At 49.6% G+C, this 26,329-nt stretch overlaps 1 protein-coding gene across 4 annotated transcripts in view; it reads left to right on the forward strand.

The window, feature by feature from the left end:
* Positions 1 to 26,329, forward strand: part of ABTB3 (ankyrin repeat and BTB domain containing 3) — a 288,735-nt gene that overhangs the window by 204,428 nt on the left and 57,978 nt on the right. For 3 of the 4 annotated variants that reach the window (XM_059186771.1, XM_059186772.1, XM_059186770.1), the window contains exon 4: positions 7,199 to 7,351. In XM_059186771.1, coding sequence (XP_059042754.1) covers positions 7,199 to 7,351 — 153 coding nt within the window. Of the gene's footprint in view, positions 1 to 6,917; positions 7,044 to 7,198; positions 7,352 to 26,329 lie in introns of those variants that run through there. The other variant, XM_059186773.1, reaches the window with a different exon arrangement.

Genomic DNA, 26,329 nt, shown 5'->3' on the forward strand with positions numbered 1-26,329 from the left:
GGGAGACGGGAGCACGTGGGGTGCTTAGATGGGGGTGGCCACGGGCAAAGGAGCAGGGGCCGAGATAAGGGGCAGGCAGGTCCGTGCTGGAGCCTCGTCCCCAGGAGAGCAGATGGGGGGCAGGTGGAGGAGGAACCTTCTTCCCCAGGATGGGCAGGGAGGTGAAGTCGGGGCAAAGGCGGAGGGAGGAGACGGTTAGTCCTCGGTATGGTATATCGTATTTGTTCCGCCTAGAGGGAGCATCTAATAGGGCATGCTGGCACTATGAGCAGAAGTCCCCTTCCCACCCAGCACCCCTTGGCCCTTGCCCCATTTTGGGAAGTTTATAGAATCGCCCATTCGTGGGGCTGCCTTTCACACCCAAAAGATTGGTCCTATTGGTACAAAATGTCTTGTTCTGCCCTCAAAGCTTTGAGCCCACCCGTGAGGTCTCTGTTTCACCGTCCCCACGCAGTGTTTAGGCACCCTCAGGATGCTGGAAGTGGTCTTCGGAGGGACCCAGCCCCCAGGCCTCCTCCCCGCCCCGGCGATGGTGCGTGACGGTGAGGGGGCCCAGTCCACACAGAAACAGGGGGTTACCAGGCTGATTTCCCAGCATAGGTCTGAAGGCCAAGGGGGGCAGAACCCTCTGGTCTTCGCAGCTCCTAAGGCCTGGGTCTGATCGGATGAGACCCACCGTCCTGACGGAGGATAATCTGCTTTACTCAGAGTCCCCTGATCTAAATGCTAATCTCTTGAAACATACCTTCCCAGCAACATCCAGACTAGCGTTTGACCACCCGTCTGGGTACTGTGGTCTAGCCAAGTGGACAGATGAAATCAGCCATTAGCAGGTGTACTTACATTCCAGGATGATGGTAAACACCATCACGAATACCAAATACCTTTTTTGACAATGGAGTGGGTGCTTGGGTCAGAACACACTCCCCTGGGGCAGAAAGTGTCTGTTTCCTAAGATTGCAGGGAGACTAAAGGAGAAGCCTGGGGGCGGGGGGGGGGGGGGCAGAACCCGACTCCCAGGATCAAAGCTGCAATCACCAGACACCTGCTGTCCCAGCCTCCCTTGTGGCTTGGCACAAACTCACGACCTAGGTTCACAAGAGCCTCCGCAGCTCCGGATCCAAATGAGCTCCCCCTTCCCTTCCGTTGTGTCCTGGGCCTCTACACCCTCTTGTAACTGTCTCACTCCTGGACTCGCTTTCTCCTCTTTACACATAGGAGAACTCACCCTCCCTGCTTTCTGGAAGCTCGTTACATACAAATGTAAAATCTCAGGCCCTGCCCCAGGTCCACTGAATCCAAAACCCACATTGTCACAAGGTCCCAGGCAATTCCTGTGCACATTCATGTTCTAGAAGCACTGACCTCAAGCACACCCCTTGGCTTCTCTGACCCCAGGCCCTTCTGTGGGAACCATGCTCGAGGGCAGCGTGACTCTCCTCTGGACAAGAGGGCCGTCACTATAGTAAGCAAGCCACCTCTGACCTCTGCATCTGCTTAGCTCTGGTGCCCGCAAATACAGTGCGATTACAGTGACTATTGCTATGGAAACCAGCCTTGGATACTGTCTGCTATCAATGTTGCTACTCTTCTTCACTCTCTGTATCTCTAGAATTAGGAGCATCCTAACCCACAGCCAAACATCTAAATTTCTCTCCAGTCTGAGGCTTAACAAATAACAGAGATGTGAAGTCAAGGCCAGACAATTTCTAAAGGAAAGGCATAGCAACTGCAGGGGTTTGCTTTGGTTTAAAGAGGGAAGGCAGGAATGGTGTCCTGCGTAGCCAGGCTTTTCCTCCACCAGTGGAGAGAACACTTGAGTGATGCTGAAAACCAAGCCGGTGGTGCTGACGAGCACAGCTGCCACCTGTGGATCGGGGACCGGGGGCCAGGCCACGTACACCATCCCAGTCAATCCTGGCGATAACCTTCTGTGTTCATTTCCTATGGCTGCTGTTAAAAAAAAAAAAAAAAAAAAAAAAAAAAAAAAAAAAAATTGCCACCAATGCGAAGACTTAAAATAATACAAAAGTATCATCTTACAGTGCAGGAGTCCAGAAGTATGAAATCAGTTTCACTGGCCTAAAGGGAAGGTGTTCAGCAGGGCTGGTTCCTTCTGGAGACTCGAGGGGAGAATCCCTTTGCCTTTTGTAGCTTCTGGAGGCACCTGCATCTCTCAGCTCACAGCCCCTTTCCTGCATTCGTCCAGCTACTTCCTTCTGTCCTCATGTCTCCTACTCTCTCCTTACACCTCCCCTTGTGACTGCATTTAGGGCCGTGGATAATCCAGGTTAATCTTCCCTTCCCAAAATCTTAACTGAATTACAGGGGCAGAGTCTCTTTTGCCATCAACATTCACAGGTTGCAGGGAATAGGACTTGATGTCTTTGGGAGCTGTTATTCAGCCTGCCACAGTGACCCTTCCATGCTTGTGTCCTGGCCGCCCCAGCTGCCCTGGAGGGCCAAAATAGGAGATGATGCCCATGAAAGCCCTTGGTGAGTTGCAAAGGATTTTTCTGCCTCAGGACCTTTGCATAGTCTGTTACTGCTACCTGGAGCATGCGTCTCTCTACACAAACATTCACATATGGCCTATTCCTTCACATCTTTGAGGTTTTGTTACCTTCTTAGAGAGGCCATTCCACCACCCTACCTCAGCCTGGTGTATTCTCTATCCCAGCACCCTGACTCTGACCATGGTGTGTGTAATTGCTTTATTACTTATTGGTTTATGTGTTCCTTATCTCTGTCCCTGTTTGACTGTTAGTTCTGTGAGAACAAGGATTTGATAAGTCCTATTCTCTCTCTCCCGGTCCTGGAAGTGTGCCTACAACATGCGTGCTCCCTAACGGATTGTGAGATGAATAAGTGAGGTCAACAGATGACATTTCATCGGTTACACACCCATGGCCAGGTTTGGCTTTAATTCTTGAGGTACTACCTCTGGGCATGCCTGTGGCTCAGTATTCCCCAGATGCAAACATGACCTCTTTGTGGGAAGGTCCTGTTTTCAAATCTCTCCAAAGCTATTTGTCCCCATTCCTAGGACCTTTATTTGTATTTTCCCATCTCAGGGCTTCTTCCTGAGCCCCCAGGGAACCGCCTGTCTATACCCTCAAAGAATTTTAGAGGAAGAAGGAACCAGAAAGACCCAGGGTCAGCCACCTATGACCCGTTGTGATTTTGTGAATAAGGTTTTCTTGGAACACGGCAAGGTTCTTTCCTGTACATATTCTCTGGGACTGCGTTCCCACTATCACAGCAGAGGTCAGTAGTTGAGTGAGAGACTAGATGGCCCATGAAACCTATATTTACTATCCGGCCCTTTACAGAATAGGTTTGCTGACCCCTGAAACAGACCATCTGATCCAAGACCAGGGTCCTACTGTGAGCTCTTGGCAGGTTCAGGACTAGAATCCAGTTCCGCAGAGTCCTGAACATACCATAGCATTCTCCTTATTATCCAGCCCCTCCCCAACCGAACTCCCTTTCAATTCTGAGTGGTCACCGTCCCTCACCCGCTTTCCCTTCACCGTTTCAGGAAGACCCCACTCATGTATGTTCTTCATCTCCCACTGGAATCTGGGCCCAACGAGCTTCCTGAGCGGACTTGCTCTCTTGACTCTGCAAGAAACCCACCTAGACTTTGCTCTTCCTTTCTGGAACCCCTGACCCCTTCCCTTGTGAAATCCCCGGTTCCCTTCTGGAGCCTCAGAGACCTCCTGTTTGAACACCACAGTAAAGATTTCGACGGCCACTGCCCTGATAGAGTGGACCGTGTCCCCCTCTCTGTTCACCTCAGGCCACCCAGTTGGGGTTCTCAACCACAGCTTGCTCTGGGATTCCCAGAGGACCTAATCTCAAATGCACATGCCCAGGCCCCACCCCCAGATTTGAACCAAAACTCTGGGGGTAGCCCAAGGCCTTGGGAATTTTGACACACCCACATACACACACACACACACACACACACACACACACACATGTGGGGTTCTGGTCTTGAGCACAGTCTCAGAACCACTTCACAAAGCCATGGGCTTCCCAAGCGTCCTCTAGGTGTTAGTCACTGAGGACAACTTCAGAACAAAATCAGTAGCCAGTGGAATATTGTTCCCTTTAAAAATACCTAAGGAGAAGGCCGTCTTTCTCCTTCTGCTTCCTCCCCCTTCCCCCCGCCACTAGCTCAAGGCCCTAGAATTCTTTCCCATCTCCAACGCCTCCCAAAGAAACATCACCAATAACACTTTCTCCCCGCCTCTGAGTAGACGAGATAAGAAGATTTTTAAATGAGTTGCTGGCAAAGAATTCATGAGCTTATAAACTATTGAAGTCGGGGTGATGAAGAGAAGGCGGCGTTGAAAGGAGAACAGGTACACAGAAATTTCCAGAGGAGGCTTGGAATCCTGGGGCTCGAGGTTTCTTTTTCTGGTGCTCACCAGCTGTCTTGGTTCGGGCGTGGACCTGAAGGCTGGTAGCAGCCCTGGGCTTCAGCACTTCGGGAAGAGGCAGCGGCCGAGGGGCCTTGCGTGGGAGAGACACAACCCCCCAGGGACTGGGAGCTGGGGGCCGAGCTCCAGGGGCACTGGGCAAAGGAAAGGCAGGACGTTATGGCAGGAGCCGCCTCTGACGAGGAGAGTTCTCCCAGAGGAGAGTTCTCCCAAGCGCTCGGGGCTGGTTTCTAGGTGATGGAGACATGGTGACAAAAATAAGTCTTGCTCACCTACAGTAGAATCCAATTCAATTTCAAGTCAGTGTGTGTTTATTGAGTGCCTGATTCAGTTTAGGTGATGGAGAGAATGAGAGAATGAGGAAGACAGCCCAAGCAGCAGGCTGACTTGGCCAGAAATTCCCTGGGAGGCTGCCCTACAGGTCCGAGGGGCCAGAAAACTCAATTGCATCCATTTCACCTAGTAGGAAATGGGTAAATCTGAGTCTTGTGAACAAATATTTATCAAGTGTTTCCAGCCTGCCAGGCCTGTCCAGGGGTTGGGGTGGATCAGTGAACCTAGCAGATCCGGGTCCCTGCTCCGATGGATTTTCCATTCTACTGGGGCATCAGCAAAGCCAGTGGAGTGGGGTCCGCCGTGGGAGGGGTCCACACCAGGAGAAACGTTTAGGGTAAGGTAGGATTTGCACTGTGGTTTGAAGGTGAAGTGGGATGTGGATTTTTAAAGGGCTGGAGGCCTTACAGACGGGGGACTGAGCTGCGTGGCCGGGAATGAAACTGGGGTGCCTGCAAAGGTCTGTGACCAGATCAGCAGGTTCTGCTGGGGGGGGGGGGGGTAGCAGGTGCATGCTGGTATCAGAGGCATGCTGGGAAGTTAGACAAGGGAATGTCGGGATCACATGGGGTTTGGCACGTGACCTATGTACTCAGACATCTTGGGTCCGACTCCCAGCTCTCGTCCTTGCTAACCTTGTGATCCAGACATGCCACTTAACCTCAGTAAACTTCATTCTCCTGATCTAGAAAATAGGCAGAACCGTAAGTAGCTCGTGTGTTGGTCCCAAGCATTTAGAGGAGATCATGAGTGAGATTAATGGAGATGAATGTAAAAGGTTTATTTAGCTATTGAATATTAACATTCAGAAACAGCTCACTCTCTAGGCAGACCAGAACTCACCGCTAAAAACTTGGTGGGGAGCTTGTGACAGCTGCATACTGTAGGGGGGGGGGGTTGCTGCTGCCTGGTCAAGCCTCCCTTTACCACCCTCGGTCCACCCCCCAGCAGCCATGCCGGATGGAATGGTGGCACTGGGGTCAAGGTGAGGCAGGAGAGGTGCCTAGGACACATGTGCGTGACCTGGCCTCCTTCAGTTTTGCACCCGAGGCACCCCACTTGCCTCACCCTGGCAGGGGCTCTGCTAAATCTTGGAAGCGTTTTTGGTCTACACAGTGCATTTCTCAAAGTGTGTTCCTTGGTCTATTTAAATCAGTATCTTAGGGGCCGCTTCTTAAAAATTATATTCATGGACCTGACACAATCAGCATCTCTGGAGACAAGGTCAGGGGTCAGCATTTCAAACACACACACACACACACACACCCAGGCCCTCTACCCATACAGTGCTTTAGGACGGAAGTTCTGAGAGCAGCCCCAGGCCGGCAGCATCAGCACAACTCATGAGAAATGCAGATTCTTGTCCACCTTTCCCATAGACTCAGACCATCTGGGACTGGGGCCCCACCATCTGTATGTTAACAAGCTCTCCTAATTCTGATTCACACTAAATTCATACGTGGGAGGTTTTAAAAACTACCAATATCCAGCCCCATCCTAGATGAATTAAATTGGAATTCCTTCAGAAGCTTCCCCACCAACCCGTTAATCCTAATGGAAGGACAGAGTAGATAATGATCATTGGAAGAAACTGGAAGTTGGCACAAATGTATGAGATTGCAAAGTGTATAGTTGAGCCTTGGGCATTGTCTCTGTTCATTCTTGCAAACAAGCTGTCCCCTGCTGTGGTCTCATTAGCCAGTGGAGAACCTGAGGCTCCCAGAGCTTCAGGGGCGTGGCTCCAACCCCCCCCCACCTCCCCTCCCCAACTAAGACAGTTTTGTGGGCCTTGACTGGGCATCCCCGAGGCCTGGATCTCCGGGAGGACTGCCTGTCCACTTGGCCCTGTGCAGCTTTCCCAGGTGCTAAAAATTAGCCTGTTGGCAGCCCAGTGCTCAGGCAGAGCAGGGGCTGGGAGAGCTCCACAAAGGGAGCGTGGGGAGACCAGAAGGGAGAGTTGGAGGACACCTTAGGATTGGGCCCAGAATGGGGAGCCCCCAGGACTCATCACCTCAGGCGTTTGTTGGGGTTTTCACGAAGGCCGGCCCCCAGTGCTTGGTGCTTTAAGTGAGCCATCTCCTGTGTGTTCACATGATCTCTGAGGGAGATAACCCTCCCAGGATCGGCCCACTTGATCCCAGCTTTGCAGATGAGGAAACCGAGGCCCAAAGACTCTGGAGAGCCTGCCCCGGGGTCACCAGTGGGGTCACCAGTGCGATCAGGATGTCTCCGACGGCTCTCCCACCACTCGGGAAATCAGAGGCAGGGTCCCCGGGGCGGAAGGGAGGGGTGAGAGGGTTGGGGGAAGCGGGTGATGGGGGCGCGGGACTGGGATGGGACCGGCGAGGAGGGGGTGGGGCTGAGCCGGCAGCCCCCGCCACCGGGCGGCCCTAACTCTCTCCGGTTCTCCCGCGCAGGCCCTTCCTCGTGCTGCCGCCGCTGATGGAGTGGATCCGGGTGGCCGTGGCGCACGCCGGCCACCGCCGCAGCTTCTCCATGGACAGCGACGACGTCCGCCAGGCGGCCCGGCTGCTGCTGCCCGGTGTGGACTGCGAGCCGCGCCAGCTCAGGTAGGGCCGGGGCGCCGCGATCAAGGGGCGCCCTCCCCGGGGAGCCGGCCGCGCGCAGGCAGGGCTCGGGGCTCTGGGCACCCCCCCCCCCCGCCCGCCAGCCGGAGCCCCGCCCTGCGCTTGGCGCCCAGCGAACCGTGCGGGCTTGACCAGCCGCGGGGCCCTGCACTTGCAGGGACCGGGAAGGACAGGAGCAAGGCTGCGTGGGAATGCGCCGCTTCTCCGATCGACCAGATAACCGAGTGCTTCTTTCTGTGCACCTCCTTTCTACTCTCCTTCCGCTCTCCTCGCTCCCTCCCTCCCTCCCTCCTCCCCTCTCTCAGCAAGGAGGAAATGCCAGTCCTGCTGTTAACACCTTGCAGGGAACACTTGCTGGCTGGCTAAGAGCACGTCTCTGCTTTGTCGCCTACATGGGGTGGCTCTCTTTCCTAGGTCTGTACCCACGTCTCCCCTTCCCCCAGGATAGGAATTCTTCTTGGGCCCGTCAGGGACCCCAATGCACGGAGGTGGGGGGGGGGGGCTAGTTTTCACCCAAAGCAAAAGAAATGCAATTGCTCCCTTGGCTTGAGTCAAAACCGGTCTAAATGCAACAAGCAGGAAGCTGGGGGCTGTGTGTGCCTGTGGGTACGCTGTCCTGACTCTGCTGTCTTTGGGGGGTCATGGTCATCATTTCCTTTATGTCCCAGCTTTGCTGAGATGTAATTGACATATGACATTGTGGACGGTTCAGGTGTACAAGGTGTTGATTTTATACATTTAAATATTGCACAGCGAGGACCATCAAAACATTAGCTCACATCTCCCTCCTGTTGTCACACAGTGACCATTTCTTTTTTGTGGGCAAAACATTTAAGACCCACTCTCTTAGCAACTTTCAGGTGTATAGGATACCGTATTTTTAGCTATGATCAGCATGTTGCACATGAGATCCCCAGAACTTAAATTCATCTTATAATAGGAAGCATGTACCCTTGGACCAACACCTCCCCTTGTCCCCACACCCCCCCTACTTCTGGCAACCACCATTCTACTCTCCGTTTCTCTGAGCTCGATGTAGATTCCACATAGAAGTGAAAGCACCTGGTGTTTGTCTCTCTCCCTGTCTGCCTTATTTCACTTAGCATAATGCCCTCAGGGGCCTTCCACGCTGTGGCAAACGGTAGAGTTTCCTTCTTTCTAGTGGCTGAATAATATTCCATTATGCACATACAGTTTTTTTTTTTTCATGTCTCCTTTATCCATCCTCCACGAACAGACACTCAGGTTGTTTCCATATCTTGACTATGGGGACTCACACTACAGTCGAACATGGAGGCTGCAGGATTTGAAGTCTTCTTTTCACTTTCTTTGGAGATAAACCCAGAAGTGGGATTACTGGATCATAGGGTAGTTCCTTTTTTTTGAGGAACTTTCATACTGTGTTCTATGGGTGGAATGGTGGCTATGCCAATATACACTTCCACCAGGAGGATGCAAGGGTTCCCTTTTCTCCACATCCTCGCCAACCCTTGTTATTTCTTAGCTTTTTGTGGAAAGTTATTCTAACAGGTGTGAGGCCATAGCTCCTGTGGGTTCGATTGGCATTCCTCAGCATCTGGAGTTTCTCAACAGTTTGCGGGGGGGGGGGGGGGGTGTCATTCAGTTTGTGAGGTCTTGAGTGCCCCTGTCCCTGAGTGTGATACTTCTGAGCTGTTTGGGGGTGTGTATCTCTGGGTATGAGGTCCCTGCATTGCTGAGAAGTCTGTGTCACAAGTCTGTTGGCAGGTCTGTGCTCACACGTGGAGCTTTCTGGCAACTTGAGGGTCTGTGTCCCAGGTTTGAAGTCTCCCGGCTCTCTCGTGTTTCCTGTGCAGGGTTGGAAGACCCTAGGTTCCTTGGGGGTTGTGCCCCCAAGGTTGGTGGTTCTCTCTGAACTCAGAGTACAAGCCCTCTGAGCTGTTGAAAGGCTCTGAATCAGCCTTCACTCTGAATCAGTGTGAAGCCTATTGGCTGGTCAGAGACTTTGTTCTTAAGGGCCCTGAACTGGCTAGCTGTTTCCCAGGATGGGAGGTCTCTGGCTCTTTAGGGGTTTGTATTCTTGGTGTATGGTGTTCAAGAGAGTTTGGGGTATGTACCCAAAATAGGTCTGTCCACAAGCCTCCGCTCTGTTTCTGTGTCTATCTTCAGATTGTGAGGTTCTAGAAGTATTTGGGGAGTCTGTATTCAGAGTATCACATTCTGAACTTGGGTGTCTGTGTTCAGTGGAGTGAATCCCTTGAGCCAATTATAAGTCTGCATTTACAAGCTGTGTGGGCATCTCTGGAATATGAGAGCTTGGGGAAGTTTGGGCATCTGTATCCAGCGTGTGAGTTGTGTGAGCAGGTAGATGGTCCTTGTCACAGAGTTTGAGATCTCCAAGTTGTTAAATGTTTCATGTCTATCTGCTATTGGGGATTTGTGCTGACAAGTGGAGTTACTGAACTTTTTTGGTGATCTGTATTTCAAGATATGAGTCTAAAATATGTACAGAACTCATATGACTCAATAATAAAAACTAAACAATCTGATTATAAAATGGGCAGAGGATCTGAATAGACGTTTCCCCAAAGAAGACACGCCAATGGCCAACAAGCACATGAAGAGATGTTCAGCATCACTTGTCATCAAGAAAATGCGAGTCAAAACCACAGAGATCGCTTCACACCTGTCAGAATGACTGTTAGCAAAAAGACAAGAAAACAAGTGTTATAGTGAGGATGCGGAAAGGGAGAATGCTTATGCACTGTTGGTAGGAATGCAAACTGGTACAGCCCCTATGGAAATTCCTCAAAAAATTAAAAATAGAACTACCATAGATGGAATAGCAGTTCCACCTGAAGAAAACAAACACACTAATTAGAAAAGATACATGTACCCCTGTGTTTATTGCACATTGTTTACAATGACTATGATATGGACACACCCTGTGTCTATCAATGGATGAATGAATAAAGAAGATGTGGTATATATATTTTATATATATATATATATATATATATATATATATATATATACACACACACACACACACAGCGAAATACTACTTAGTCATCAAAACCAATGAAATCTTGCCTTTTACAACACAGATAGACCTTGAGGGAATTATGCTAAGTGAAATACGTCAAACAGAGAAAGACAAATACCACATGATTTCATTTATATATGGTACCTTAAAAAATCAAAGCAACAACAACAAAACTCAGATTCATGGATACAAAGAACAGATTGGTGGTTGCCAGCGGCATAGGGAATGGGGGAGTGGGCAAATTGGCCGAAGGGGATTAGGACGTACAGACTTCTAGTTATAAAACAAGTAAGTCATGGGGGCCTGGGTGGCTCAGTGGGTTGGGCGACTGCCTTCGGCTCAGGTCATGGTCCTGGGGTCCCGGGATCAAGTCCCACATCGGGCTCCCTGCTCAGCAGGGCGTCTGCCTCTCCCGCTGACCTCTCATGCTCTCTCCCTCTCTCAAATTAATTAAATCTTTAAAAATAAATAAATAAAATAAGTAAGTCATGAGGATGGGGAATATATTCAGTAATGCTTATTAACTTGTCAGGCGACAGATGGTAACAAGACTTCTGGTGGTGACCATTTCACAATGTATACAAGTGTCAAATCACGCTATTGGGTACATCTAAAACTAATATAATCCCGTACATCAATTATGGCTCGATAAGTAAAAATAAATTTTTAAGACACCTTAGGACGAATGTCTTCAAAGATTTAAGAGGCCTCACATGCTAAACATCCTGGAGATATTTCAGACTCAAACTTGGAAACCCACACCCTGGATGAGTTTAGAGGCTCACGCCTTGAACCCCAGATGCCATAGAGGCAAACCGGGAACACAGGCCCTCAAAGAGTTTAGAGACTTTACACACCGAACACACGCTGTGGAAGACTTCAGACTCACACGTAATCACCATTTTCAAATCCCTTCATCTAGCCCAATCATGTGACCAGACCGCAGAGATTTCCACCCTTCCAGGATCTGATTGGGGTCTGCAAGGAAATGGAGAGTTTGCAGCATAAAACAGAGCCCCCTGAAGACCCAGAGGTGCCCTTCAGCCAGAGAACACGCAGGGGCTGATCTAAGTCATTGCTGGTGTTTATCAAATGCTTGCCATATGTTAGGCTAGTTAAAGTGCTTTACACAGATGAATAATAACTAATATTTCCCAAATCTTATGGAAGTGGATACTTTATGGTGCCCACTTGGTAAGGAAATGAGGCACAGATAGGTTAAATAACACACCCGAGATCATAGAACTAGTAAGTGATGAAGCCAGGCTATGGACCCGGATGGCCCACAGTCCTAACCACTGAGTTGTACTCTCCTTGGGTTTCTGTGCAGGCAGTCTAGGCAGGTTCTACCTACACTGCCGTCCCTCATGCCTTGCCGTCTGGAATAACAGCATGTCTTGGGGAGAGGCTAAGGAGCATTTATTGAGCACCTACTATGTGCCAGTTACCGATTACAACAAGAGATTTACATCTTGAATCTGAGTTGCTTGAATCTGAGCCCAGCTTGAATCTGAGCTGACCTCGAGGCTCCAGCTCTTCTCTTTGCAACAGTCCTGAGTCTGCTGGGTGGCGGGAAACTAAGATGTCTCCTTAACTATGGCTGCCGAGCATTCCCTGTTTGCCGTGCTCTCAGGAGACTCCATAGCTTAAAGGTTAGGAGACTGGGCTCCAGAGTCCCATCCACCACAGTTCATTAGCTGTGTGTCTTTGGGCAAGCTAGTTACCCTCTCTGGACCTCTTGTTTCCCATCCCGTAACATCGCCATTATGAAAGCAGCCGCCGTCAGAGGTTGTTGGTGCAGGCGCAAAGTGGGCCCAAGACCATGACACACCTGCACAGACAAGGCCTGAAAGGAAGAAAGTGCTCACGACATGGTCAGTATTAACTAACATTGCTCCCATGCCTCTACTATCCCTGAAATAACAATGGAGACTTTTAGCTATGCATTACTTTATAATTCTTTTTTTTTCAAGATTGCATTTATTTAATTGAGAGAGAGAGAGAGAGAACAAACAGTGGAGGGTGGTGCAAAGGGAAGTGGAGAAGCAGACTCCCCATTGAGCAGGGAGCCTGATGCAGGGCTCGATCCCCGGACCCAAGGATCATGACTTGAAGTGAAGGCAGACACTTAATCAACCGAGCCATACAGGTTCCCCATATCGCTTTATAATTCTTAAAAGCTTTTAAGGTTTTCTCACATGAACCTCAAAAGGGATGCTGTTGTTCTCCAGGAAAGTAGTGCCATCCCAAGTTACAGAGGAAGAAATCAAGGCCCAGCAAGAGGAGGTAATTCTTCCAGCATCACATAGTTACTAAGTGACAGGGTTAGGAGCCAGATATCAGACCCAGACACCCAGAGATCAAATTTTTCTGGTTCCCCAACACTAGACCTAGACTCAGTCCTCTTTGAGGATTCTAGCAACCCTCTTTGAGATGATTCTTTTCCTTCTTGCAATTCTGTACACAGAACATGAGCTTCCAAGAGCCGGTGTCCATCTCCATGCCCCAAGTCCAGCACGGAGCTCTTCCAAGCACACAGGATGTGAGCGAGATGCCCTGGGCAGGCCAGAATGCACAGGTGCAGAGCAGGGAGACAAAGTAAGGCAGTTCCATTCGGTGTCCAGGCTATTTTTAGTCCTTTAGCTCTCAATTCTTGACTCTTTTGTCTCCAGAACCATGATTGGTGTGTAGAAGACATAATCATTGACTGGCCCAGCCAAGTGTTCAAGTTTGGAAATCCTTTTTGAAGAGAAAAAGAAAATACAATATTTCATTAGCTTTCCTTAATAGTAAGCGTAAGACTCAGAAATTCCATTAACTAGACTAAATTAAGTACATGAAGGAGGGACCTGTTTTTAAAAAAAAAAAAAAAAAAAAGTATTTTTCAGTCTAGGCAACATGCAGACCTATCTATACATCGATTTTCCCACCTCATTTCATGTGACCTGAAGGAAGAATTGCTGTCTCCAGTCTGCAGAAAGATTGGCCCATTCAGATATCCAAAAGATAGGTATTGGACTCCTACTCTGTGCCTGGTACTCAGTCTTCATGGCGTGCCATCCCCAACAATTGTGCAAGGCAGGCTTGCTTATCCCATTTTACAGATGGGAAGGCTAAGGCTCACTGAGGCTGTGGAAATGGTCTGAGGTCACACAGCTACTGTGAGGCAGGTGCGTTCTAGAATAGAGGACTTGGGGAGTGGAGATAACAACATGGTCTTCTTGTCGCCCCCCCCCACTTCTCTCCCCCCCCCCCCCCGACTTCATTCTTCCCAGTTTCCAGGTAGGCTCCTGTTCTGAGCCCCAGGCACAGAGGAGGGAGCTCGCCTCTCTCCGTAAACAGCCCTAGAAAGGGACTGGATGCTCTAACCAATTCAGGAACTTGGGATCTTGGTGTTGGCGGCTAGAGTGTCGTGACAATTAGCACATATAATTACCTACCAGCTGGCCGAGGTGTCCTGGTGGGAGGCAGCCTGGATACCAGCTGGGACCGAGCCACCAGAGTCAAGGATTCTCAGGTCTGTTCCTAGTGCAGCCATTGATTTTCAGAGTGACCTTGGCCAAATGCAGCCAAAGCACTTTTGTCTTTACTCAGCTAATGATAAAGCCTCACCACTGTGATGGGGTTTGTTCAAAAGGAACACCCTTTGATGCCACCGCAGTGTGGGAGCTGACAGTGTGACCCCATTTATTCTTCCTTAATTAAAGTATCAGATAATCTAAACCTGGAACATTCAGCCTTTTCTTTCTTTTCTTTTCCCTCTCCTTGGGGAGGTGGGAGAGGAGGTCCAGACAGAATAAAGGAAAGAACAAATAAGACATCCTGGCAGCGTTTCTACATTTTCTTATTAATGATTGGTCTTGAAACATTTTAGAAATACAAAGACTAAATGCTATTTATTTTCCCATATTTCTAAGAGGCAATTTTTCTGCTCCGGAGTGGAACTGTATTGAAATAATGGTGATAAGGCATGTTCTCAAATCCTAACTTAGCCGATAAACAGCACCTAGCAACAGGATTTGGGGGTTGTCCGAACCTTGAGCTTGCTCCGGGAAATAGTTACTCTTTTTGCAAGGAGCACCAGAATCTGAGCTGTCCCAGAATGGGTAAGTTTGGGAATGGCACCACACAGAGGGTGTCAGAATGGGATACCAGGGTCGTTTTGTTCTTTTCTTCCCTCTTTTGCTGTGTTTATTGAGCACTACTAGGTGCCAGACCCCACTCTAGATGCTCTCTCCTGGGTCTGCTGCTTTGTAACAGGTGACCTTGGACAAGTCACTTCACCAGCCTCATGGGATGAGATTCATTCCCTGTAAAGATGCAATGACAGCTGCTTCACGGGCTGGGGACCCCCAGAAGGGAGTCGAGTATGAATTTAACGATTCGCACCAAAGCTTGACCTACTTTTAACCCTTCTTGGGTCTCTGGACCACCTTTAGAGGTTAACAGGCTTTGTCATTTGTCCACTTTGGGTCAAACTGGGTTCTAAGGTGAAGGTTGTGCCCCAAGAGTACCTGTCCTAACACTCTGGTGCCTCCCACCGAGCCCTGTAATGACAGCTAGAGGCTTGGGTTCGTTTACCAAACACGTATGGGATGCTGCTGGGCGGTCAGGCCCCATGGGGGCACAGGGGCGCCACATCAGCGCCACAGCATCTGGTGGTCACCGAGTCACCGAGGAGACAGACCTCGTGCTGTGGGAGCTGTTGGCCCTCATTCCTATAAGAGGATCAGGGGAGTTCTGACTGTGGGTGTCAGAAGGAGAGAGGCTCCCCCCTGTCCTTCCTGCATCTGTGTGGAGCCAGGCCTTGTTCTGGGCTCAGAGAGGACAGAGACCCCAGGACCGAGGCACCACTAGGGAGACACGGACAATAAACAATAGTACGAATGGGCAAGATGATTTCACGGAGTCTGAGTGCTACAAAGAAAGTGAACCGGTGTGGGGCAGATAGGAATTGAAGAGGTGCTTGGAGAGCATCTTGGGCTCTGGAGGGGAAAGACAGTGTGACAAGGTACACTGGTATCATGGGCAGGGGACACTGGAGTCACATTCAGGCCAGCATTCCCTTTGGTCACCTCCACATCAACCCCCGAATCCAGACCTGGGGCCTCCCCGTTCTCTCCCTCGGAAGGTCACCTGTGGAAGCGGAGCTCCTGGGCCCTGGCACGGCTCCATGGGCTCTGGAAGGCTCCCCTGCCTCTCACGGAGTCGGGAGCTACTCTCTCTTCTTCCTTGGAATGCCCTTGTCCTTGCCCGGCTCCGGAAAATTCCTGCAGCTCCCCGAGGCCTCTTGGGCTGGGCTGGCCTGAAAGCACAGCCCCAGGACGCCACCCCTGTCCTCACCACCAGTGGGCATGAAGTCCGTGCTGCAAGCCCCAGGGTGACCCCAGCAGAGCCCCCGCCACCCCCACACTGAGGCCCGTGCACTAGCGCCTCCAGGAATTCAGAAAAGCGCTCTCTCATGATCCCAGGAGAGTCACTGTGGGGCTCCGATGTCCTTCCCTAATGATGTCAGGGACAAGTCTCAAAGCCTGCTCCAGGAGCTGCTGCCGGCCGGCCAGGCAGTCCTGGGCTCAGCAGGCGCGTACCCAGCACCTACGGTGTCCACCCAGGGGGCTAGCGGGCAGCACAGATGGACCTCCAAGTAATTACCGAAAAATGTGGTCACTCTTCTAACATCGGGCAGGCAAGACCGGGCTCCAGGAGTGCTAGACAGGCAGGAGGCAGCCTTTGATGTGGGTGTTGCAGGGTGAACAGAGTGCTGAGGCCGAGACACTGAAGAGAGGAGAGGCAGGGAAGTCAGTCCACACAGGGGGAACCTCGGAAGGCCTCCAGGTGGGAGCGTGTGTTGGAGGAAATGAGGAATTCAGACCACGGGAGCATCCCCGGGTCTGAGCCGCCTCCTGGGGGCCAGGCCCTGGACCAGGCATGGGATGTGGGGCTGAGCTCTACATGTGGCGGACTTTCACACGGAATTCTGACTGTGTGTGCAGGAGGTGGGAACCATCACAGACTCTGAGGCTGGGAGAGGACATCAGATTTGTATTTTATTTTATTTTATTTTTTAAGATTTATTTATTTTAGAGAGAGAGCAAGAGAGAATGCCTTGTGGGGAGGGGTAGAGGGAGAGAGAGAGAGAGAATCTCAAACAGACACCATGCTGAGCGGGTAACCCAAGGCGGGGCTCCATCTCAGGACCCGAAGATCGTGACCTGAGCTGAGATCAGGAGTCAGATGCGTAACCCACTGAGCCACCCAGGCGCCCCCAGATTTATGTTGGAGAAAGAGGGGCTGGTGGCCGTGTGGACCAGATGGCGGGGTTGGGCCAGGGGTCCAGAAGCTGTTGCAGGAACCCAAGCGAGAGAAGCTATAGCTGGACTGAGGGGTCGGGGGGCAGACACACAGCAAAGGTGGAAGTGGCAGGACTCAGTGACCCCTCCAGGGTGAGGGAATGAAGGGTGTAAGGCGTGACCCTGGCAGCAGGGGAAGGGGGAGTGCTGGGGAGACAGTGTTGCCTGGGGACAGAGTTCTGGTTTGGGAAGATGAAAAAGCTCTTGGGAGAAGCGACCGTGACCATGGCACGACAGTGGGAACATACTCAATGCTACCGAACAACACCTTTAAAATGTTTGAAATGGTAAATCTGTGTTGCGTATACTTTACCAGAATTTTTTTTTTTTAAGATTTTATTTATTTATTTGACAGAGAGAGATCATAAGCAGGCAGAGAGGCAGGCAGAGAGAGAGAGAAGGAAGCAGGCTCCCGGCTGAGCAGAGAGCCCGATGCGGGACTTGATCCCAGGACCCTGCAATCATGACCCGAGCCGAAGGCAGCGGCTTAACCCACTGAGCCACCCAGGTGCCCCTACCAGAATTTTTTTTAATGGCCGTATCACCAAGTGAAAAAGACCACGCAGGACAGCGTATAAGGGGTCAGCTTCGTATGACGAATGCGCGTATATCTGCCATCTGTGTTAGGCTGTCTCTGGACGGGGAGATATGAAACCGCTACCCAGGGTGGTGTCGGTACCTGAGGAGGGGGTTGGAAAACAGGGTGTATGGGTTTCCTGTGGCTGCCGTGGACAGAATGGCTTAGAATAGCACATGTGATGGTCTCACAGTTCTGGAGGCCAGAAGTCCAAAATCAAAGTGTCGACAGGGCTGTGCTCCTTTCAGATCCTCTGGGGGAGGATCCTTCCTTGCCTCTTCTGGCTTCTAGAAGCCCTTGCTATCTATACCTTGGCCTGTGTAGCATCACCCCAATCTCTGCCTCCTCCTCACGTGGCCTTTCTTCTCTCTGTGTCTCCAACCACATTTTCATCTGCTTATGGGGACACCAGTCCTATTGGATTGCGACCCTCCTCTTAACTTGATTACATCCAGAAAGACCCTGTTTCCAAAGTGACATTCACAGGTAAGAGGGTGGGGAGCTAGGATGTCAGCGTATTAATGGGGAATGAAATTCAACCCATCCCATGGGGGGAACAGAAATGGGAGGGAAACTCACTTAAATGTTGGGTTTTGTAGCATGAAGTACCAATTCCCCTCACCAGATTTTTACAGCATAAAGTTACTCTGGGGTTTCTGTCTTGGGAGAGTGTGTAGCTAGGGATGCTTTTAACAAATACGGGGTAAGGACAATGTGGGGTAAGTAGGAGTAGGTTCAGTTGTGACAATGCCCAAGCCAGGGAGAGCTGGCTGTCCACTGAAATGTGAGAGTCTGTGTATGAATTTTTCCCCAACCAGCCTGCCCAGGGGTCAGGTGCACTCCCCGAGCTTCTAATAGGGAGGAAGCAGAGCACAGTGCTTAGGAGTGTAGGCCCTGCAGGCTGACTGCCTGAGTTCCAGTCCTGGCTTGACCACTGACTGTCTGTGTGACCTTAGACAAGTTGCTCACCTCTCTGGGCCTCAGTTTCTGTATCTTGCAAAACAGGGAATTGCTCACCTCATAAGGTTGTGGGAAGGATCCGATAAAACAATACCCATTTATGGGCAGCGCCTGAGTGGCTCAGTTGGTTAACCATCCAACTCTTGATTTCCACTCAGGTTATGATCTCAGGGCCGTGAGATCGAGCCCTGAGTCCGGTTCCATGCTTAGTGTGGAATCTGCTTATCCCTCTCCCTCTCCCCTCTGCCCCTCACCCACTAATGCTCTCTCTTCCTCCCTCTCTTTCTCCAAAATAAGTAAATCTTTTAAAAAACTAAATATGTATTTATTAGGACCACGTGGCATATAAACCATGTAGCACACCTGGGTCATAGTAAATGCACATTAAAGTGATAAGTGATTACGCTTATTCCGCCACTCAGGTCCAAGAAGGTCTGCTTCTCCTTGTTGCCAAAAACAATAGCCCCCTTCCTCCGAGAGAGAGGGAGGAGATGAGTTTCTTGAGGAGACATGGTAGGATCCCACCGGGGACACGGTTTTTAGCCCAGACTGAGGCCGGGCGAGTCTCTACCCTCCCCCGCCCCCACTGCTGAGGCAGCCACCCCAACATGCAGCAAGAGAATCAACCTGGCCAGCTAGCTGGGGGCCCCTCTCCCACCCCAGTGACAGGCAAGAGTTTTGAAGGCCCATCGCTGGCTAGAGTACCCCAGTACCCCATGTCCTCAAAGCAGTCGCACGCCCATCGCTGTGGCATTGACCCGTGAGTGGGGTCACTAGAGGGAAGAGGTAGCAGAAGGAAAGGAGGGTGTGTGCGGACAAAGGTCCATACGGCTCCTGATTTGGCAGGGCCTTGTCTCAGGTGAGCAAGAAGTTAGGGAAGAGGTTAGGGGGCATAGAATATTCCAGAAGAAGGGGACATGCAGCACGGACTGAGACAGCGGGCTTATTTATCTTGTTAGAGCTGGGGCAGAAATCAGATACACCTGAATTCTGGGACCTACCACAGAGCCTGGCGCATAGCTGGGTCTAGTAGGTATTTGTAGAAGGAAGGAGGACAGTTGAGTTACTAGGTATGTTGTTGGGACTAAAAGTCAACAGACTAAGACTTCTCCTGGATTAAAGCAGATGCAGAGAGGCTTCATCATGGAGACATGGGTAGACACAGGAAAGTCAGGTGTCTCCAAGAGAGGTCTCAACTATGGAGGCCTTTGGGGGAGACGCTGGCAGATGAGAGCCCACCGATGTCTCGCAGGGCAGGTGAGAGTGCCCCAGGGGAGGGACTGATGCAGAGGAATCACCATGACACGAAGGGAGAAGGTCAGAGACACTAGGTCAGAGAAGAGCCTGAAGAAGGTGAGGTGGCAGGTGCCAAGGGAACCCAGGCGGAGAGGGACCACCAGAACCCCAGGCTGCGGCCCCCACATCCTGGAAAGAACTGCACTGTCTGCAGCCGCGCTCTCTATGCCTCGGCGTGGGCGGAAACCATATTGCAGGCGACAGACAGTTTGCTAACACTTGGAATTTGTTCTGAGCTTTCAGAGTGCTGAAAGCAAAACAGAAACACATTGGATGCTCACAGCGACACGGAGAACTACGTCTTCAGTGGCATTCGGGGCTTGCTTCCAAGCTGGAGCTTCTGACCGAGCTGGCAATGTGAGGGTCTGTGTCTGCCATTTGGGATTTAGCTTGCAGAGAACAGGGACTTTCCTTTTTTCTTTTTTTTGGACTTCTTTTGTCGGGGGCCTACCCTTGACTTTGTTAAATTTCTACCCAGGGTGCATATTTACTTTCCTGCCAGCAAATCTCTCAAACTCTAGTTTAGAATATTATTTATAGGGGCACCTGGGTGGTTCAGTGGATTAAGCCTCTGCCTTCGGCTCAGGTCATGATCTCAGGGTCCTGGGATCAAGCCCCACATCGGGCTCTCTGCTCAGCAGAAAGCCTGCTTCCTCTCTCTCTCTCTCTCTCTCTCTCTCTCTCTCTCTGCCTGCCTCTCCAACTACTTGAGATCTCTGTCTATCAAATAAATAAATAAAATCTTTAAAAAAATAATTTAAAAAATAAAATAAAATATTATTTATACAGGAACAGTATTTTCCTTTGCAATCAGTCAGGCAACCAGTACTTTTTACAGAGGTTTGTGCATGGTACAAAGTACTTAGTACAAAACCATGACAACAAAGGAGCTCCAGATAACAAAGAAGGAGCAGGTTCCCTCCTTCTGCATGTCTGTAGTCTTCACAAAGTGCTGTGTGTGCGCGCCATTTTTCCAGAATGAACTTCTCTTTCACCAGCTCATGAAGTTGTTCTACGAAATGTTGAGAACCCCCAAACTCGATGATCTCCAAAGATCTCCTTTCTAGCCCTGAAGATTATTCCATCTTGTGGCCTGATGTTAGATAGGCAGATGGCAATGAGACCTTTACTTGTAGGGGAAACCGAGGCACACAAAAATGGAAAGAAATACATGGAGCGTCAACTCGTGGCTGCTCCTGGACCTTAGCAGATGATAGAGGGAACTAGCGATGGAGAACCTGCCTGGGCCAGACACCATCCTGGCTGCCTCTCACACTCTGCTCCATTCAGCTCTACGAGAGGGCTTTGTTTTCCTTGGCACACCGAGAACACCAGGTCTCTGGGAAGTTAGGATGTCCCACCATCACATGTATAATGTGTCCCATCTTGGATTCGAACCAAGTCTGTCTCTGCCAAAGGGCTATCTCCAGTCAGAGAATCAATATGGGGAAATGTGAAAGTCACTTTGAATGAGGCCCCCAGATTCGTCTTGAAAGGCTCAGCTTCTGGCCTTTGTTCCTCTTAGAAATTAGGGTGCACGGCCACCTCTTGCACCAACCCAACAGATTCAGCGCGGACCGTTGTCAAATATCCTTGTGAAGACTTAACGTGGAAATATTCTGCCAACTGCCCAAGAAATATACAGGAAGGACTCAACCTCACGAGTTATCCTGAAATGCTTTCCAAACCACACGTGGGTATGCCCTTAACCCCCCATCGGACCAAGCAAAAAAGGTACAGTGTCATGATCCCAGATTTGAGCAAAGGTGTAGAGCGGTGAGACTGCCCCTGTACCACCATGTAGTGCTCCACATCCACTTTCTTTTTTTTTTTTTTTTTTAAGATTTTATTTATTATTTGACGGATCACAAGTAGTCAGAGAGGCAGACAGAGAGAAAGCGGGGGCGGGGAGGGGCGGGGAAGCAGGCTCCCCGCTGAGCAGAGCCTGATGCGGGGCTCGATCCCAGGACCCTGGGATCATGATCTGAGCTGAAGACAGAGGCTTTAACCCACTGAGCCACCCAGGTGCACGCCCCCACCCCCCGAATCCACTTTCAAGTAAACTTGAAAATGCGTTATTCCACTCTTCAATCTATACCCGAGAGAAACTCCTCCATATGGAAATAAGGAGGCATATACAAAGATGTTCATTCTGTATTTATAATAGCAAAATAAAGAAAAAAGAAAAGAAACAAGCTGTCTGCAAGACAAGGAATGAATAAAGGTTCGTTCAATAGAATACCAGACAGCAAGGAAAATAAATGAACCAGATCTACATGTTATTACACAGCCAAAACCCCAGAAATGTAATACTGTGTACAAAAAGAGAAAAAAAAAAGGCAAATCGAGGTAGGATTTTGTATAGTGTGCTAACATTTACATAATGTTTACCAGCGTGCAAAACGGTTTGCGTATTATCAGGAATTGAGTAAAAGTAGTAAAATGTATGAAACATGCATAAGGATGATAAACGTCAAAGAGAGGAGAGACGGTGATCTCAGGAAGATAGATGGCATGATCGAATCAGGAGGGGTGTGTGGTACTTAATGATGCTTTGTTTTTTTCCACTGGGTTGGGTGGTGAGCATATCGGTGTCATTGTATTACCTTTTCATTTTATATGTGCCCTAAATTAATTTATTAACAGTAAGAGTTACTTAGCCAGTGTTTACAACAGCATATTTAGAAGGCCAGTTCTGGGATGTTAACAAGCATGATTTTTTGGAAAGTGGCAAGTAGCCCAATAAATTTGGGGAATACTGGCCTAAATAAAAATCAAATAGGGTTTTTAAAAAACCCAGGCTTTTAACATCGTGGGTTTCTTGTAAGTCCCAAAGAAAAGGTTATCCTAGTTAAACACTTGACCAGACAGCAAGGGTTGGCGAGCTAGAGCTATCTGCCTCCTGTTTTTTGTTTTTTGTTTTTAAAGACTTTATTTATTTGACAGACAGAGATCACAAGTAGGCAGAGCAGCAGGCAGAGAGAGAGGGGGAAGCAGGCTCCCTGCTGAGCAGAGAGCCCGACTAGGGGCTTGATCCCAGGACCCTGGGATCATGACCTAAGCTGAAGGCAGAGGCTTTAACCCACTGAGCCACCCAGGCGCCCCTGCCTCCTGTTTTTATGAATGAAATTTCCTGGACCACCAGCCATACCCATTTGCTTATTACAGTCTATTGCTGCTTTCACACTTTGCTTTCACATGTGGCAGAGTTGAGCAGTAATAAGAGACCTTATGGCCCACGAAGCCTAAAATATTTGCTAGTTGGCCTTTTGCAGAAAACATTTGTGCACCCATTGTAGAGCATCTTATGGGACCAGTGTCACTGGGAGTGTTGGGATTGTCCCACCTGAGCTTTGCCCTTCTATCACGGTAGCTGGTGTGTGTATTTACGAACGAGTATCTAGGAGACCCCTTGTTCTTTTCTAGATTCCTTGGCAGATGATGTGTGTACTTTTCTCTTTGACTCTCCAGCACCCAAACCAATAGCTGTTGGGTACTTGGCACTCCCTGGGTGCTTCCCTGAATTGGTTTTCATTTAAAAACCCACTTGTGGAGTGGCTTCATTAGGATACAAGAGTCCTTAGCTAGAACACATCTATAAAATGCCTGTGCTTTGGATTAGACATGAGTTGAAAATTCTCCCACATGCAGCAACAGTCCAGGAGTGATCGGCCTGGGGCTGTTAGGGCAACACCATGCCAGGGATCCAGGCACCTTCCCTCTTGTTGCTCTGCCTTCCCATAGGCGAGTCCTTCCTTTGTGTGGCCTGATATGAATTCCTCGCTTTCGTGGGAAGAGGGAAAGGAGGATCACGCAGACCCCAGAGACTGCCCACGTCACTTCCCTTCCTTCGTGTTGATCAGCGCTCATTCATGTGGCCACCGCTAATTGCCAGGGAAGCCAGGGGAAGGGCCACTTTCTCTGGGCAGCCGTGTGCCCAGCTAAAAATTCAGGTCTGACAACAATACGTGGAGGAAATAAAGGACTGTCTGGAGGACAGTAATCAGCCTCTGCCAAAAGGGGGTACATGAAGCACTTGCCAAAATTAGGGGTGACTTTTCTCTGAAGGATAGGTCTCATTTTCGACTCTTTTAAAATAAGCCATGATGCCAAGACAAGAGATGGATGATGATGCCTCATTAGTTTCTACTCAAAAGAACATGACAGCACCTTCAGAATGAGCACACTGGTTCATTCTCCTGAGTGTTTATAGCCCTTGCTTTTTTTTTTTAAAAGATTTTATTTATTTATTTGACAGACAGAGATCACAAGTAGGCAGAGAGGCAGGCAGAGAGAGAGGAGGAAGCAGGCTCCCCGCAGAGCAGAGAGCCCGATGTGGGGCTCGATCCCAGGACCCTGAGATCATGACCTGAGTCAAAGGCAGTGGCTTAACCTTTTTTTTCTTAAAAAGGTGCACGGAAAAAAAAAAAAATGTGCATGGAGATCTTGGTGTGACTTACTTCTGCAAAAAGAGTCTAAACGTGTTCATCTTTTTGCTACCCTAAAGAAAAGAAAGAACTCATCAGCTGGGGACCTAGAAGCCTACGAAAAGGAATTTGACTTTTTGGGCAAACGTGTTGAGGAGGAGGTTCTGGGGGCTGGTATCCAAGTCAGGCCTGTCGTCCTCTGAATTGTCATTTCACGATTCATTTCTGAAGGCACCATTTTGTGGTCATGCTTACAGAATCCTGTAATGGGGATTTCTTGATCTATATGAGGTGATGCAAAAAAAATGTTATTACCCTCCACCAGGATTTCTCAACCTCAGCCTTTCTCAACTGTGGACATTTGGGGCTGGATTATTATTGGGGGGGGGGGGGGGTGCTGTGCACTGCAGGCTGTCAACAGCATCAGTCTACCTACCAGACACCAGCAGCCTGTCCTTAGCGGTGACCACCCAGGCTGTGACCAGGTTTTTGCCAGGTGCCCCTAGGTGACAGAGGCACCCAGTTTGAGAATCGCTGCTCTACGCAAGTCTAAAGGTATCCATAGAGAGACTTGCCAAATGACCTTAGAGGAAGACACGAGTTCTGCTCCTTGATACATCCGGGACCCCTTCCAATTAACACTTCTGATCTTAGGAAGGTTAGGAGCTGGCCCCAGTGCCCTTGCTCTTATTCAGCACTGACGTTCTGGGATTCTGCAAGCCAGAGGCGGCCTAATGGGACTCGTGAGTGCAGGAGGACTTGAAAGAAAGCGAGACACGGGGAGAGGATCTGAGGTGAGGACACCGTGTGTGCAGGCAAGAAAGCAGTAAGGAGACGTGTATGTGGCATGGGCAGTGGGCCTCATTGGCTGAAATGGTGAGAAAGAAGAAATGGTTGGGTGATGAGGAGCTCTCGGGAGGGACAGTTGCAAGAGGGCCTCGAGTTTGAGGCCCGTGCACAGGAATTTATGTTTCTTTGGCCCCCTGCCCAGGACATGGCATCTAGTAGTGAACTAGGCAGCATCTGAATAGCATCTAGTGAACATGGATGACGTTCAGTAGCACAGACAGGCAGTGGGGTAGGGGTAGGGTGGGAGGAGCAGGGCTCCAGCAACAGCCTGCCTGGTTCCAATCTCTGTCCTACCATCTGCTGTCTATGGGACCTGGGTGAGTTTCTTAGTCTCTCTGGGCTAAGATACAGATAAATTCTGAAAGATGCAGTAAATTCTGCAGGGTTAAAGTAAGGATTCTATAATATCACATATGTGAATGAGTTTATGTGTGTGTACATATATGTTACATGTATATAGACATGCATACACCATCACATAATCATTCGCAGGTATGTGTAGGATACATTTATATCTGTGTGTGTATATATAGGCACAATTAAAATAGTTCCTGGTGCACAAGAAATGCTTTGTGAAAAAAGAAAAAAAGGAATGCTTTATGTCATGCTATTATTATTATTATCATTATTATTTGGGAACCATAAAATATTTTGAGTATGGAAGCACTTAATAGGTGTATCACGCATAATAGGTGATCAGAATGAATTAATGAAGAATTCTTCTTTTTATTACTTTTTTAAAAATATTTTATTTTTTATTAACATATAATGTATTATTCGCCCCAGGGGTACAGGTCTGTGAATCGCCAGGTTTACACACTTCACAGCACTCACATAGCATATACCGTCCCCAATGTCCATAACCCCATCCCCCTCTCCCTCTGCCCCTCCCCCCAGCAACCTTAGTTTGTTTTGTGAGATTAAGAGTCTCTTATGGTTTGTCTCCCTCCCATAATGAAGATTTCTTAACATATTAGTTCCTTAGTATCTCTCTCTCTGCATCTAGCACCTACCACACTCACCTGTACGTCTAGAACTTACCACATTCATCCTTCGCTAGTCCGGGATCCAAACTCAGAGGCCCAGGGACAAGCAAAGAACACACGCGTGGACCCAGCATGATAGAAGACAATAGAGAGGACTGGGCACAGGGGTGCCCCACATGAAAGTTATCTGCAGCCTGTTTTCAAACCGTGTGTCAGCCAGCAGCATAGGTCTTAGGACTGCCCTGGCCTAGAGTTTGTCCCTCAGCACCCAAGCCCTGCACATCTCCCTGCTCCCTGAAGTTCTCCTCCAGTCAGACCTCCTGCACCTCACAGCAAGAACAGAACGTGGCTTTCTTCTTTGGCTCTTTGAGAACCACTGAGCTGCTTTGTGATAAAAGTATCAACCAGCAAATTCTTGGCCTTGTTCCCTCCACCTCCCCAGGCTGACCTCATCCAGACGCCCAATAAACTAAGAAGCTAGAGCCGGGGA

This window comes from Mustela lutreola, chromosome 8, assembly GCF_030435805.1.
Source record: "Mustela lutreola isolate mMusLut2 chromosome 8, mMusLut2.pri, whole genome shotgun sequence".
Classification (NCBI taxonomy): Eukaryota; Metazoa; Chordata; class Mammalia; order Carnivora; family Mustelidae; genus Mustela; species Mustela lutreola.